The sequence below is a fragment of the Lynx rufus genome, unplaced genomic scaffold (assembly GCF_022079265.1).
Source record: "Lynx rufus isolate CCGP_SWC_20201006 ecotype Redwood Valley unplaced genomic scaffold, mLynRuf1.p SCAF_23, whole genome shotgun sequence".
NCBI classification, from domain to species: Eukaryota; Metazoa; Chordata; class Mammalia; order Carnivora; family Felidae; genus Lynx; species Lynx rufus.
The window spans coordinates 22,834,028-22,848,299 of NW_025814838.1; the positions used below are offsets into that span (position 1 = coordinate 22,834,028).

The following is a 14,272-nucleotide window of genomic DNA, read 5'->3' on the forward strand; positions in this document are numbered from 1 at the left end:
AGGCTGCGGACAGCTGAGGCCACCTTAGAGAGCTTCCCACATCTGGCTCCCCTCAAGTCTGGGCACAAAGGATACTTGAGGATAACAAAAGGGTGATGTTTTATTTACAACAGTAAGTAAGAGACAGAAGAAATTCAGTCTCTGAGAGATGATACAAGTAGTACTTTTGACTAAGCTCTGGGTGACTTTTAGATAAAATCTAGAGTCCGCCAATCAAATAAAGGAGAACTCGATATGTGGTCACTGGTTAGGATAAGCCACAACAACAGAAGCTAAACAATGAGAATGGATGATCGGTGAGAACAGAAACACGTGAAATCCTATTTAAATACGAGGATCACAGTAAAGGGTGAGGAGGGAGCGCAGGACTGTCGGTGAGCTCGTCACCCAAGGTGCGAGACAGGTGCGCTGTGGCTCACTGCACTCCTCTGCCCACTTCCGTGTTTCACACCCTCCAGAAGAGAAGCTCAAAGAACAAAGTATACTTAAGACCCCTGCTTCTCCCAGGCACTAAAAGCCAACAGTGACCAATGTCCATCCTGAATGCCATGTCTCCAAAAAGTTCAAAGCAGGAGCATCCTGGGCTTCTCTCGGAAAGTTAAGTATTCCAGAACGTCTGTAGACACCCGATTATAAAGACACCAGCCAAAAGCCGAAGACAGAAGCCTACCGGGAGACTCAGAACCCCCAAGCCAAGGGGGACGGTGTGCAGGGTACTGCTCCCACTGCTACCGTCTCCCTGCCCCAACACCGGGCTCCGATGTGAATTGTCCGGGCGAAAATTAACGATAGGAAATAAGAAAAGGAGACTGCCCTCACCCTCCGGCAGATGTGCAGGCGGGAGCCTCCTCGGCCCCAGCACTGGCGAGAAACTCCGACCCTGGCCACCAAGTGTTCAACCACCAACAGGTCAATGCTGGCTTCCCCTCCAGCCGTGCACCCCACAGGCTGGACTCCCAGGGCCCACGGCACAACTGCACATAGCACAGCACGTGCGATTCCCCTCAGCTGGGCTGTTCCTGACACACACGTACTCCCCCGACACCAGACACAGAAGCACACCCCCCCCCCACACACACACAGACACACATAGACACACACCATACAGACGCACACAAAGACACAGAGACACACACGGACACACACACACACACACACACACACACCCCACACCCGGACACTGCGTGCGTGCCACAGGCTTACATTCCCGTAGCAGTCCTCGTCATCTTCCGACATGGCCGGCAGGTAAGCGGTGAGCTTCGGAGGTGTCTGATGCTGCAGGTTTTCCCACGAGATGGACTCGAAGAAGGGGTGAGCCTGCAGAGGGCCGTACCCTCCCATTTCCTCGCAGCCTAATCGCTTCGTGGCATCTAAAACCTGAAACAGAAGTCAAAACGAGTCAGTGTCCGGAACAAAGACTAATCCTGACCGACAAATTCTTTCTGCACACTCTTCCCAATTCCCATCTCTGGCCACAGAATGGCTCCACGGCCCGCCCCGCCCTGCCACCACCCCACAGAGCGCCGGGGGGGGGGGGGGGGGTGGACGGCAGGTTCACCCCCTGGGCGGCTTCTCCTCTCTCCAGCCTCTATCCCTCCCCCCGGCACAGGTGAAAATAAATCAGAACTTAACGAATAACAACAAGTGTTCCTGGAGCGCCTGGGTGGCTCAGTCGGGTAAGCATCGACTTCAGCTCAGGTCATGATCTCACAGTTTGTGGGTTCAAGCCGCGTGTCCGGCTCTGTGCTGACAGCTCAGAGCCTGGGGCCTGCTTCGGATTCTGCGTCTCCCTCTCTCTCTCTGCCCCTTCCTCGCTCTGTCTCTATGCCCCAAAAATAAACGTTAAAAAAAACGTATTTTTGAGACAGAGAGACAAAGCATGAACGGGGGAGGGTCAGAGAGAGGGAGACACAGAATCGGAAACAGGCTCCAGGCTCTGAGCGGTCAGCACAGAGCCCGACGCAGGGCTCGAACTCATGGACCGCGAGATCGTGACCCGAGCCGAAGTCGTCCGCTCAACGGACTGAGCCACCCAGGCGCCCCAACAAGTGTTCTTTAAAATACACAATTAAAAATCCCACAACAAGAGCCAAATGAACACACTGGCTCTCGTAACAAAGACGCCCAGAATCCGTCTTGACGGTGAGCTATCAGAGACCAGGAACAGAATGCTGTGTTCTCCCGCCCACGCTTCATCTCCGAGGGCTCCACAGCCGTCACCTCCCAGACCCAGCCTCACGCCCCTGGACCCACAGAGCAACAACAAGCCGCCGCGGATGGCACAGGAGGGGCAGGCAGAGATGCGCTGACCCTGCTCCCCAAGGCCAAGGAAAGGGAAGGGAAAGGGAAGGTCTAGTGCCCATGCACACCAGGGCAGGGACCCTGCAGGCTCTAGAACAATCACACGTCCTTTTCCCGGGTACATCTGCCTACCTCTGCTATAGTACCTGAGGTGATCTTTAAAAGCTTCAGGTGGCAGATGTTAAAGTTGACATCCACAGATGTCGCTAACGTTTGCAGCCACATGCCGCTGGAATACACCCAGCTGCTCCAGCAACGAGTAATTTTAAGTGCCATGTACGTTGACGAGCACAAGCAAAATGATACAATCATCTCCTGTCTTATTAAAGAATCAGCCGTTTGCAAATTAAAAAGGGCTTACAGACATGAGACAGAAGATACAAATCTATCTATAATCATTATCAATCCCAAGACCTCCTTTTGTTAAACACAGGGGCCTGCAGTAAAGCTCCTGTGACCACAAGTTCAGAAGGACTCAGCATGTGGCCATCAGATCATCTTACCAGAAGAAAATTCAAAACATTTACCAAAAGTTTTTCCACAAGGTCTCTTGCCTTAGGGAAGAATTTTTCAGGAAAGTCATACTCCAGCTTAATGATCTTCTGAAATATAAGATATTCATTTCTGTAAAACAAGAAAAACCATCACTTCGCACAGAGCACACAAACCTCCCCTTTCCCGGGACAGCAGTCACCCTCTCTCCCTACAGAGACACTGTGGTCATTGAAGGACCACGCGGAAGTCCCCTCTACCCTGGCCCAGCCCTGAGGGCCGCCCCCTCCCACCTCGCTGTCAGCTGCTACAATGGTTTCAGGGGGCGGTGAGTGGTCTTACCCCGCTCGAAAAGGCGGCAGTCCTGCCACAAGCTGATATATTATACATCCGAGAGCCCAAAGGTCCGAACTTTAAGGGAGGGGGGAAAAACACAGAAGGAGGACATCTGTAAAATTTCAGTGAGAAGCACAGTTCACTTCTGCCCTATCGGCTCATACCACCCTATTTCGGTCTCTGATCTACTTCTCTCCGTTAAAACCAGGTCAGCGTGAGGGTGGGAACCTGCTCGGAACCCTTCTTGGGGGGGGCCTCCCTGGGGACCCAGGCTCAGAGGACCCCACACACAGCAGGCACTACTGGGCCAGGCCATGCAGCCGTCCCTACAGACCCACCACGTCTGGTGGGGGCTACCTACTTCCTCACAGGGCCAACGTGGTCCTGAGGAGGGAGGAGAGGCCATTCCTGACCACAGGAAACACGAACACTGACGGAAAAGCACCTTCTTCTAATGCAGGGGGAGGGAAGGTGGCCCGCGCCCCGGTCACCACAGGTTGGTACAACTGGGAATAAACTCAGATTCTCTCATAACTCACTTAGAGTTTACCTCCGGGACACAGACGCAAGCTCACGTGTGCCAAGGAGCCAAATCAGACAAACTACAGAATGTGCACAAAGCAACGTTTAACTGTTTCCGTTCCTGACCTTGCTGTGAAGAGCCCTGCCCCTCCTTTAAAAACACTCTGATTACACACTGAAAAAGAAACCGTTCTGGGGCACCTGGGTAGCTCAGTCGGTTAAGCATCAGACTTCAGCTCGGGTCACGATCTCACATTTCATGAGTTCGAGCCCCGCGTCAGGTTCTGTGCCTACAGCTCAGAGCCTGGAGCCTGCTTCGGATTCTCTGTCTCCCTCTCTCTCTGCCCTTCCCCAGCTCATGCTCGACCTCTCTCTCAAAATAAGTAAACATTAAAGATGTTTTTTTAATAAACAAAAAAATTAAAACGAAACAGTTCTAAAATTCCCTAAGTTGTTTCCAGAGCCAGGTGGCAGGGACAGACCCTGAAGGAGGTGCGCTCCTTGCCCGTGATGTTGCCGCCCATTTCCCACCCCGTTCACGCTCTCTGCTCAGTGTCTGAGATCTACTTTGCATATTTTATTTCCCCTGAAAGTTCTGCATTCTATTCCCAGCTCAACACTTCAGAAGCATCCAGATGCAATATACCGCCTGCCCCCCCCCCCGCTGCCTCCCCGTCCAGTCGTCCAGTCCTAGACCTACGAGGGCTCATGGGTTGCTGGATACAGCCAGCTTCTGGGGGAGGCTGCAGCCTGGCGTTCAGAAGATGGGGCTGTAGAGTGCAGGTGGAAGGCACTTGACATGGGTTAAAAAGTACAACAAATCAGAAATCTGAGGCACAACATATGGATGAAGGACGTTTATAAAATGAATCTATATTCTACCCAGTAACTAGATTTTACACTTGGTTTTCTCTACCGTTTAGGTCAAATGGGGATCCACACAAAACAAACGCAACAGAAAAGCATCGGCCCAGTGGGGGGGCAGCGGCCAGAGACGAGGTGCAGGGCTGCGGGCCAGACGTCATCTCTAGGAAGCGGGACACCCGACAGAGCCGGCCCCTGGGCTCCCCTCGCCTCTGTGATTCATCTGAGTGTTCAACACCAGCAGCTATCTTACCATTTAAAGTGGTTTTTGAATAGAATAAAAACTCAAGGGGGAAGGCAGGGTAAAATTTCTGGAAAGCAATATGCACCAAGGATCTTAAAATACGAAGTCAGACCAAGTCATTCCACTTCCTGAAATCCACAAAGAGGAACGTGGGGCAGCCCTGGTGCCCCCCGGCAGACAAGGGGCAGGAGCACCCTTCCTCCCGGGACACAGGATGTGCCGCACCTGGCAGACACGCCAGACTGTGCAAATCAATGAAAAGCACCTCTGAGTCCAATAACAGAGGAAGAGCTCAATGAGCTCCGTCAGATGCACATGCCGGAAGCACACGGCTGTGAGACGTCCGCAGACCATTTCGGTGATGTGGGGAGGTGTCTGCTCCATGATCTCAAGGAGCAGGGCTCAAACCTGGTCATTTAGCAGGACTCCAGTTGAAGAGAAGTCACACGAACACACAGAAGACAGGCAGAAATAACTGGAAGGACGCGCCAGATCACTATCTGGTGTCCATAAGCAGGACGCAGACTATGACTGTTCCCGGTCTTTTCTTCTCCACGTTTTCTAAGAGTTCTTTACAATACAAAGGTGTCCCTTTTAGAATCAGAAAACTACTAACTATTTACGAATGAATACCACACAACTTAAACGTTTAAAAGCATAAAAAGATGCTCAACAACGTCTCCCTCACAGCACTCTCCCCGCGGCCGGGACACCCACCGAAGACGGTTTAAACGGCAGGCAAGCGAATGTGGGCAGACACCGTCCTTGCAGCTTCCACACAGAAGGCGGCCACGGTGTCTTCCTGATCTCTCCCGGTAGAACCCAGACACCTTCCCCCATCGGCACTAAAGGGCTGCTTCGTCCTAAGTGCCCCAAATCGAGGACAAGCTAGTCCTCAGGCAGCAGCGACCTCGGCTTTGAGAACCTGGCCACCAGCATCCACCACCCAGAGGGTCTCTCAGCCTCTGCGCGGGGGACACCAGGGGCCGACTCATTCTTGCTGGGGGGCCATCACCGCACCGCACGATGCTGGGGAGTGTCCACCCACCGGACGCCACTAGCACTCCTTCCTCGCTCCTGCCAAGCTGTGACACGGAACCGTCCAGACACGGTCAAACACGCTCCAGGGGGCAGAACCGCCTCAGCTAAGAGGCTCTGCCCTACATGGGGTAAAAGCTCAGAATGTGCTGACCGAATTGAAACAAAAACAAAGAACCGGGAGACTGCTAAGATGCCCACCGGCAGCATGTGCGCCCTGGGGCTCCACCCCTCAAGAGTTCTTAAGAAGCGGTCACGCTCAGAAACACAGGGCCACCCCCAGAACCACTCACCCCTCTGCCGCCTCTGACGGTGCCGTCTTTCTAGCAAAGGGGCCCCTCGTGGCCATTACGGGACACTGACGGCGTGGCCGCAGTGAGGATCCGGGGAGAAGCTGCAGCCACACAACCTATCATCTGGAAGTGCTCTCCAAACTGAGACCCCAGACGCCACTGCCGCCTCAGGCCCACCCAAGAGAGCCCCCCCAGCTTCTCCCTGCTCCTGACCAACGGCACCCCACCCCCTCTCTCCCACTGCACCTCTGCTCCTTGTGAGCAGAGCCTCACTCGTGCACTTCTGATACTCAAAACTCAAGCCCCCGCCTGGGCCCGACCCAGTTCTGAGCACTGGGGAGGGATGGCTCACGCTGGCTGTGCCCGGCCAGGAAACCGCCTCCCCCACACGATGCCTTCCGGGCCTCTTCCCACGGTCCGCAGAGTCAGGCCACTGGCAGCACTAAGGACCCCAAGGCTCAGGGACACAGCTAGGAATGTGGACCTCCCGGCCCCACTTTCCCCCACTGAATAGTTGCTTCTGAAGGAACAAGATCAAATATCAAAGCATAAAGCAACAATGGTCCCGGGAAGTGTATTGTGTAACAATAAAGCAGCACAGAGGTTGGTTATCAAAGGCCATAAAAGGCACTCTCTTAACTAATTAACTTCATATGAAAAAACACACGTTAATAGCCACTGTAGAGAAAAGAGAATATTCTGGATCAGATGAAAGCGGGTTACCTTTTACAGGCCGATTTCTCTGTGAGCAGCTCTGGAGACACATACTGGGCTGTTCCTACAAACGAGTTGGCCCTGGCTGATGAGAGGAGGGAAAAGGGAGAAAGGTCACGCTGAGACACAAAGCATTTGTCATCGACGCTGCACCCTGGACGTTCATCCATCAGGATGTCGTGGTTCACGTGGGCCTAAGTGGGGATCTGTCCCAGTACTGGCCCCCTGGTCACGTGGAATCAGACTAAACAGTCCCAAGAGCCTACTTGTCCAGGGCCCTCCCCTCGAACCCCCTTCTTGGACTCTCCGTCCAAGGCCGGCTCAAAGGTCACTTGCTCTGTGACAGCAGCCCTGGCCACCAGGGCAGCCCCTCCAGACCACCGTGGCGCGTGTTCTCTGGGCACCTCTCACTGACCCGGCGGTGTCAGCTGGCAGCGTCTCGAAGAGAGAGGGCTTGTCCGTTTGGTCCACGAATGGTGCCTCAAACAGACCCAGGCACACGGCAGGCACAGATGGGACACACGTACACGTGGGAAAGGACCGGTCCCCTGAAGGCCACAGGCCTCCTTAACCAACAGCTCAGGGAAGCTAGGGGTTGCAGGTGGAATAAGACCTGGGAGTCCCGGCCAGGGAAGCTTCTCGATACCCCACTGCTGCCAGTACCGCCTCTAGGACTGTGCAACACAAGGATCACCAGGTTCGCCCACAGACTCAGAGGCTCAGTGGCAGCAGGAGCCTCTAGACCCGCTCACCGCCAAACAGGATGTCCCAATACCTGTGTCACCCCAGTGGCTCCCAAGGACCTCGGGGGCTCATCAGCAGCTGAGCGGCCCTGACCAAGCAGCGCCGAGGGCGCAAGTCTGCCCGCACCACCACATTGCTCCGGAGGCACCCCCAAGGGGTGTCCTCTGACATCGGAGACCGTGCGGCCACTCGGCCCTTCCCCGTGACCAACGGACACAGGACCGGGATTCCCGCACGAGAGGTGCCCACCGTCTGAGAGCAAAACACTTCCCTCAGGAGCGCATGCAATGCTGCAACCCTTCCAACGGTTCCCTGGAGATGCCCCACCTCACCTGCCGTCACCTGCTTTGCCACTACCTCCCACACTGGCCCCACATCAACGGCACTCTGTACCCAGCACTAGACGGCTGCTGGCAAGGCCGTGGTGCTGCTCGGACAGGCCCAGGGAGGAGACCACCTTTCCCTGCAGCACGTTCCAGCACGGCCCCGTCTCCTAGCCCGGCACCCCATAGCAGACAAGAGACACAACACCACAGTCGAACATCATTTTGTTCTGGACAAATAGGCTGTGTGACCTAGCCTGACCCCTCTGCAGATCAAGCAGTTCTTTTTCTCAGTATCTTCAGTGATCCACACCAGAAAGTATTTGTCCCTAAGGACACATCTCCCTGAACCAACCTGAGAGGTAAAACCTCACACCAACACACCTACCACCAAATGGTCTCTAGTCGGCCAGGCCCCTTCTGAAACCAGGTGACACACAGAGCAGTGACCACCCCGTGCAGGGTCCTGCTGGGTGGGCTTACTGATGAGGGCCCCAAGTGCTCTACTCGGGGTTGTCACATGGGGACATGTGGGCCCCCAAGGGATGTCTGGCAATGTCTGGAGACATTTCTGGCAGACACCACAGAGGAGAGGGAAGGGGGGGCTACTGTCACCTAATGGCCAGATGCCAGGGGTGCAGCTAAGCACCCACAGAGCACCAAAAAGCAGGAATCCTCCAGCCCCCAAAGAGCCCAGATCTTGAGTGCCCTCTGTACAGCCTCACTGGGACCGCACCCTCCTATCCTCCAAAAACACAGACCAAGATAGAGCAGGAGCAGCCAGCTAGGTTCTGGAAAATTCTGGAGGAGGGGGAGCTGGGGAAGGAAGATCAGCTGAAAGTGCCTTCGTCTTTCTTTCTCAAAATCGCCTACTCTGTTCTATGTTCGGTCCAGGGGAAGCAACCTTCTTCTTCTGCACTGACCACGAGGCTCTGTACTGGGCACCTCAGCCTGGTCCTGACACAGAAGTGATTGGGGGTTACAGCTACCTAGGACAAAACACAACAGACCTATGTTTGGCGTGTCTACAAAATTCTTGACGGTATATGGCTATAAGCAACACAATACCCGAGTTAAAATACAAAAAGAAACCAGGGCCCCTGGCCACACCAATGCAGCATATGGTCATCTGGACTGAGAGGCCCATTGGTCATGGTGGCCATCATATCCTGCTCACCATCCCTGGGGCTGCCTCAGAGCTGGAGGCGCTTGCCATGGGGGACTTCCTGACTGTTGGTCCAAAGGCCTCCAAGGGCAGACGCCCAGGAGGAAGACAGACAAAGCCAATGTGCTGGCTCTTCCCCACTTATCCTCATATATGGCCCCCGTCCTCCCGAGTACTGAAGCCCTGGAGCCAGCAGGAGCCCCAGAGGGAGGCGAGGAGAGTGTGAGAGCCTACCTGAAGCTGGTCCTCCTGCCTCACCCTTATCCACCAAAGTGGTTTCCCTGTGCCCTGGACCCCCCCCCCCCACCTGCCCCACCTCCACCCGGGGAGCAGAGGGGCTCACGGTCCCATCGAGGAGACCCAGCCCTGTTGCTTCCTCAGCCCTGCTCTCTGTAACTGGTCCCCTCATTAAGTTGTTTTCCTGTAGAGACTCTGCAGCCACATTTGCATCCTGCCAGGACCCCAAGAGATACTGCCAAGAACAATGAGGTGATTCATATGAGGAAAAAAAAGAAACTGAGAACCGAAACCAAATGAATCCATTCAATGATGCAATGAATCAAAGAAACGCAAACGAACACACAAAAGCCTATCAGATCAGCAAAGGCACAAAAGGAAATACACAGTGCTGGCAAGGATTTGAGGAGACACACACTCACCGTGCTACCGGTGGCGATACGGAATGGTGTAATTTTCAGGGGAGCAGTTTTCCAATAAGCATCAAAATCCAGAGAGCACAGGCTTGCGCTCTGACCCAGCAGTTCCACTCCCGGCACCCGAGCCTCAGGACGGATCCGGCAGTGACAGCAGGACCACACGCAACGCAATGGCCCTGGGAACCCTGCCTGGTACTTCACTGCCTCTCGTGTGCTCCCATCCTGCATAGGAGTCATGCGCGGCTCCTGTCATTTGTCTTTTGTTAATGCTGCTATTGAAAAGTTCTGGAAATGTATTTTTGTATGGAAAGATGTCTGTGATGCATAATTAAGTAAATTAAATCCAGCTATCAAAACAGTACATAGTGGGGCACCTGCGTGGCTCAGTCGTTTAAGCGTCCATCCCGCTCTTGATTTTGGCTCAGGTCATGACCTTAACAGTTTGTGAGTTCCAGCCCCGAACGTTTAGAGACGTTTGTGCCTCTAAATAGCTACATGATGCCCAAAATAAAGTCTAAAAGGGGCTACACCATCCCCACCCCCGCCCATGGCTAGGCTTCAGTGACTCATGATGTAATTAGGACTGTGTTGCTGTTTTACAGTCTCTGGGCCTGGGTCTGCTGGTCTCCCGTGACACCTGCTGCTCCCTATTACCAGGAGCCTGTGCCCATCTTCTTGAAGGCGGGACTTCAAGTCCCTGGGGAGGTGTGAAATCACCCCCTTGGAAAGGAGCTCTCCTCTAGTCCTGAGATGAAGGAGGCCTCTGGCATACGGAAAAGAACAGGACTGCCCTCAGAAAAACGTTTGAAAGGCATACAATAAAATAGGACTATAAATGACCAAAGTGTCAAAATACTGGGGTAGTGAAAGCGTGCCACAATGATGCCAGGCTCTCTGTATCAGCGCGGTAGGTCATGAGGCCCATCAGGTCTAAAGGCAGGAACTCGGAAGCAGCGAGGAACACACAGAACAGAGCAAGACTCTGTGACAACCTGTTGCCCACCTTCGTAATTAAAGGAAACATTCAATTTCACTGAAAGGTTGGTGAAAATCAGTCACTTTCTCCTCCCCAGCTTCACGAGAGCCGACTTCCGTGTGTGACACGAGGGTAAGAGCCCCCAAGAGAGCATGAGAAGCGCAGAGAGAATCTGGTTACCTCCCCCAGAGGCTCAGAGATTAACCGAAGGCCAAACTGCTCCACCTATTGGAAAACCAGGCCCAGAAACCCACCGTTAGTCAGAAAGCTGCCTATTCCACACCACTAACCCACTAAAAGTGGGCCACAGGGTCAGGGTAAAGAAGAGGGTCTTGGGCTGTGCTGCTGTCTCCACCCTGAAAGTGATTCAAGCAAAGTGACCAGCATCCCAGGCCGTGAAACACTCTGGCCACCACCTCGGACTCGGAAGTGCCTGTGAGGAAGGACAAGCCCCAGGGAGTGTTCCTGAGGTCAGAGGACACCCACCCTCTCTGCAAAGCTGAGAGTAAAGAACTACAGTGTCTTACTCATAAGCCCCCAAGCGAAGCAAGCACACACACTCCCCAAAAGAGGCTTCCCTCTTGGACAAAAGATGAGCAAACTGAATACAGCAACACATCAACAGGAGTACGCACCACGACCGAGTGCCATTTATCCCAGGAATGCAAGGGTGGATCAACATACAAAATTCACTCAGGGGCGCATGGGGGGCCCAGTCAGTTGAGCGTCTGACCTCGGCTCAGGTCATGATCTCACAGTTCACAAGTTCGAGCCCTGCATCGGGCTCTGTGCTGACAGCTCAGAGCCTGGAGCCTGTTTCAGATTCTGTGTCTCCCTCTCTCTCTGTCTTCTCCCACTCACACTCTGTCTCTGTCTCTCTCTCAAAAATAAATCAAAACATTAAAAACAAAAACAAAAACAAAAACAAAACCAATATATTACATATCATTAGAATAAAGAACAAAATCCACATGATATCTCAGTAGATTCAGAAAAAACATCTAATAAAAATTCAACACTCCTTCATGACAAAAATACATCACAAAGTAAGAAGAGAAAGGAACCTCCTCATAGTCAAGGCGTCTATCATCAGCCTCGATGGTCAAAGACTGAAGCTTCTCCCGGAAGATCAGGAACAAGACAAGGATGGTCAATTCCATTCGACATCGTCCTGGAAGTTCTGCCAGGCCCGTCAGGCAACAAGAGATAAAAGGCATCCGGAGTGGAAAGGAAAAAGTAAAAAGTATCTCGAATCACACACGGCCTGATCTTCTATGTCGAAAGTTCTGAGAATTCACTACAAAACAGTTACAACTAACAGATCCAGCCAGGCTGCAGGACGCAAGGTGAGAGCACAAAAGCAAATGTATTTCTACACGCTTGCAACGAACAATGTGAAGGTAAAATTCAGAAAACAATTCCACTTACGATAGACTCCAAAATAAAATACTTAGGAATAAATTTACTAAAAAAAAGAGGAAAGCTTGTACACCAAAAACTAAGACAGACTTTGGAAAGAAATTACAAGACCTAAATGGAAAGACACCCCCCACGCCGACCCCACCCTGACCCCAGCCGGCGTTCACTCAGCACGACGCGTCCTACTCCATCGATGCTAGTGTGGACCAGAACTCCACTCCTCTTTAAGACGAATACTGTTTACCCATGTGCACGCCGGGCACCTGAGTTGTCTCCACTGTCTGGCTATCGTACATAAAGCTGCTATGAGCACTCCTGTACAGTGCTTCTGTGGACACGTCTCCACAGCGCTCAGATACATCTGCGAGAAGAAGTGCTCACTTACAAGGGACGACGCTTAACGTTCTGAGGAACTGCCAGCCTTTTTTCAAAGTGACCGTACCATTTGACATTCCCACCTGCACAGCACAGGGTTTCCATTCCTCCACACCCTTGCTAACGCCTGATATCAGCGTCTGCCCTATTTCTTTTTTTTTTAATGCTTACCCTTGAGAGAGAGCGCCAGCATGTGTGCGCATGAGCGAGGGGGGTGGAGGGGGGAAGGGATCCAAAGCGGGCTCTACGCTGGCAGAAAGGAGCCTGATGGGCGATGGGCTCACTGGAACTCATAAACCGGACCAAGCTGACCAAACTGAACCGTGAGATCATGACCTGAGCCACCCAGGTGCCTCATTGTCTCTCCTTTTGATCAGAGCCATCCTAGAAGATGTGAAGTGGTATTCAGTGTGGTTTTCATTTGCATTTCCCTAATGACACTTAGCACCTTTTCATGTGTTTATTGGCCATTTGCTTTGTCTTCTTTGGAGAAATGTCTATTCAGACCCTTTGCCAGCTTCTACATTTTTAACGTATTTTCTTTTTCTCTTTTAAAGTTTATTTATTTATTTTGAGAGGAGAGCACGAGCAGGGGAGGGGCCGAGAGAGAATCCCAAGCAGGCTCCACTCTGTCAGCGTGGGGCCCAACACGGGGGTCAAACTCCTGAAACCATGAGACTACAACCCGAGCTGAAACCAAGAGTCAGACGCTCAAACAACTGAGCCACCCAGGGGCCCCAATTTCATTTTACTTCTTGTCTTATGAGTTCTTCAGGCACTCTGGGCTAAGTCCCTTACCACATACATGTTTTGAAAATGTTTTTTCCTGCTTCGCTTTCTGAATGGCATCATGGCACAAGTTTCCCAACTGGATTCAGTCTATGTTCCTTGTGCTGCCCGTGCTCCGGATACCATATCTAAGAAAGCGCTCCCTGCCTAACTCATGGTCATGGAGATTTACGCTATGCCTCCTCTCAGAGTCTCAGCTTCTAGAGTCTACATTCAAGTTCACTTCAGAGCTAACTTTTGTGTATTATGGTGTGAGGTAGGGGTAAATCATGTTCTGGGGGGTGCTTGGGTGGCTCAGTCGGTGAAGCGTCCGACTTCGTCTTAGGTCACGATCTCACACTTCGTGGGCTCAAGCCCCACAGTGGGCTCTATCCTGACAGCTCAGAGCCCGGAGCCTGCTTCAGATTCTGTGTCTCCTTCTCTCTCTGCCCCTCCCCTGCTTATGCTCGCTTGTGCTGCACTCGCTCTCTCAAAAACAAACATTTAAAAAATTTAAGTAAAACAGAACAAATCAAAAACTCCATGTATCATAGCTATGACTAAACAAATACCAATGTTGAGAAGACGAGAGTAAACCATTTCTGATGTTAAGAGTTATATATGCTGGTATAAGTATAGGGACTTGACTTTCCCCTCTATCATGTGAACTCTTCTTCTGTGGTGGGTGGGGCTGTCCTGCCCACACTACAGTGGGGGCGAGGCAGAAATGCTGGGGCAGGTCCTCGAGTCCACAGCACACTGGGTGGGGGGGATCTGATGCCGCTCTGAGGGTCTCGATGATGGCCCTCCACAGAAAGTACAGCTGGAGTGAGTGACAGAAGTGACTTCGGCTCTGTAGCCTCCCCCTCCAACCCGTCTCTGGTCATCTCCCACTGCACACCTGCCAGACCTCCCCTCCTGTTTGGCGAGTGGAATCTCCATACCTGGCCGCATACCAGAAAGGCCTACATAGCTCACGACATGAGTTTCTAGACACAAACCCCAAGTCCAAACCTCTATGGCATCCCAAGCTCCCCAAGTC

General features: G+C 52.7%; 1 protein-coding gene across 1 annotated transcript in view; it reads right to left on the reverse strand.

Annotated features, from left to right (window-relative positions):
* The window catches only part of PDPK1 (3-phosphoinositide dependent protein kinase 1), a 42,561-nt gene that overhangs the window by 13,725 nt on the left and 14,564 nt on the right, over nt 1-14,272 (reverse strand). Inside the window, exons 7-10 of the mRNA XM_047087105.1 lie at nt 6,814-6,889; nt 3,136-3,204; nt 2,829-2,925; nt 1,204-1,377 (exon numbers count right to left, since the gene is read on the reverse strand). Coding sequence (XP_046943061.1) covers nt 1,204-1,377; nt 2,829-2,925; nt 3,136-3,204; nt 6,814-6,889 — 416 coding nt within the window. The remainder of the gene's footprint in view (nt 1-1,203; nt 1,378-2,828; nt 2,926-3,135; nt 3,205-6,813; nt 6,890-14,272) is intronic.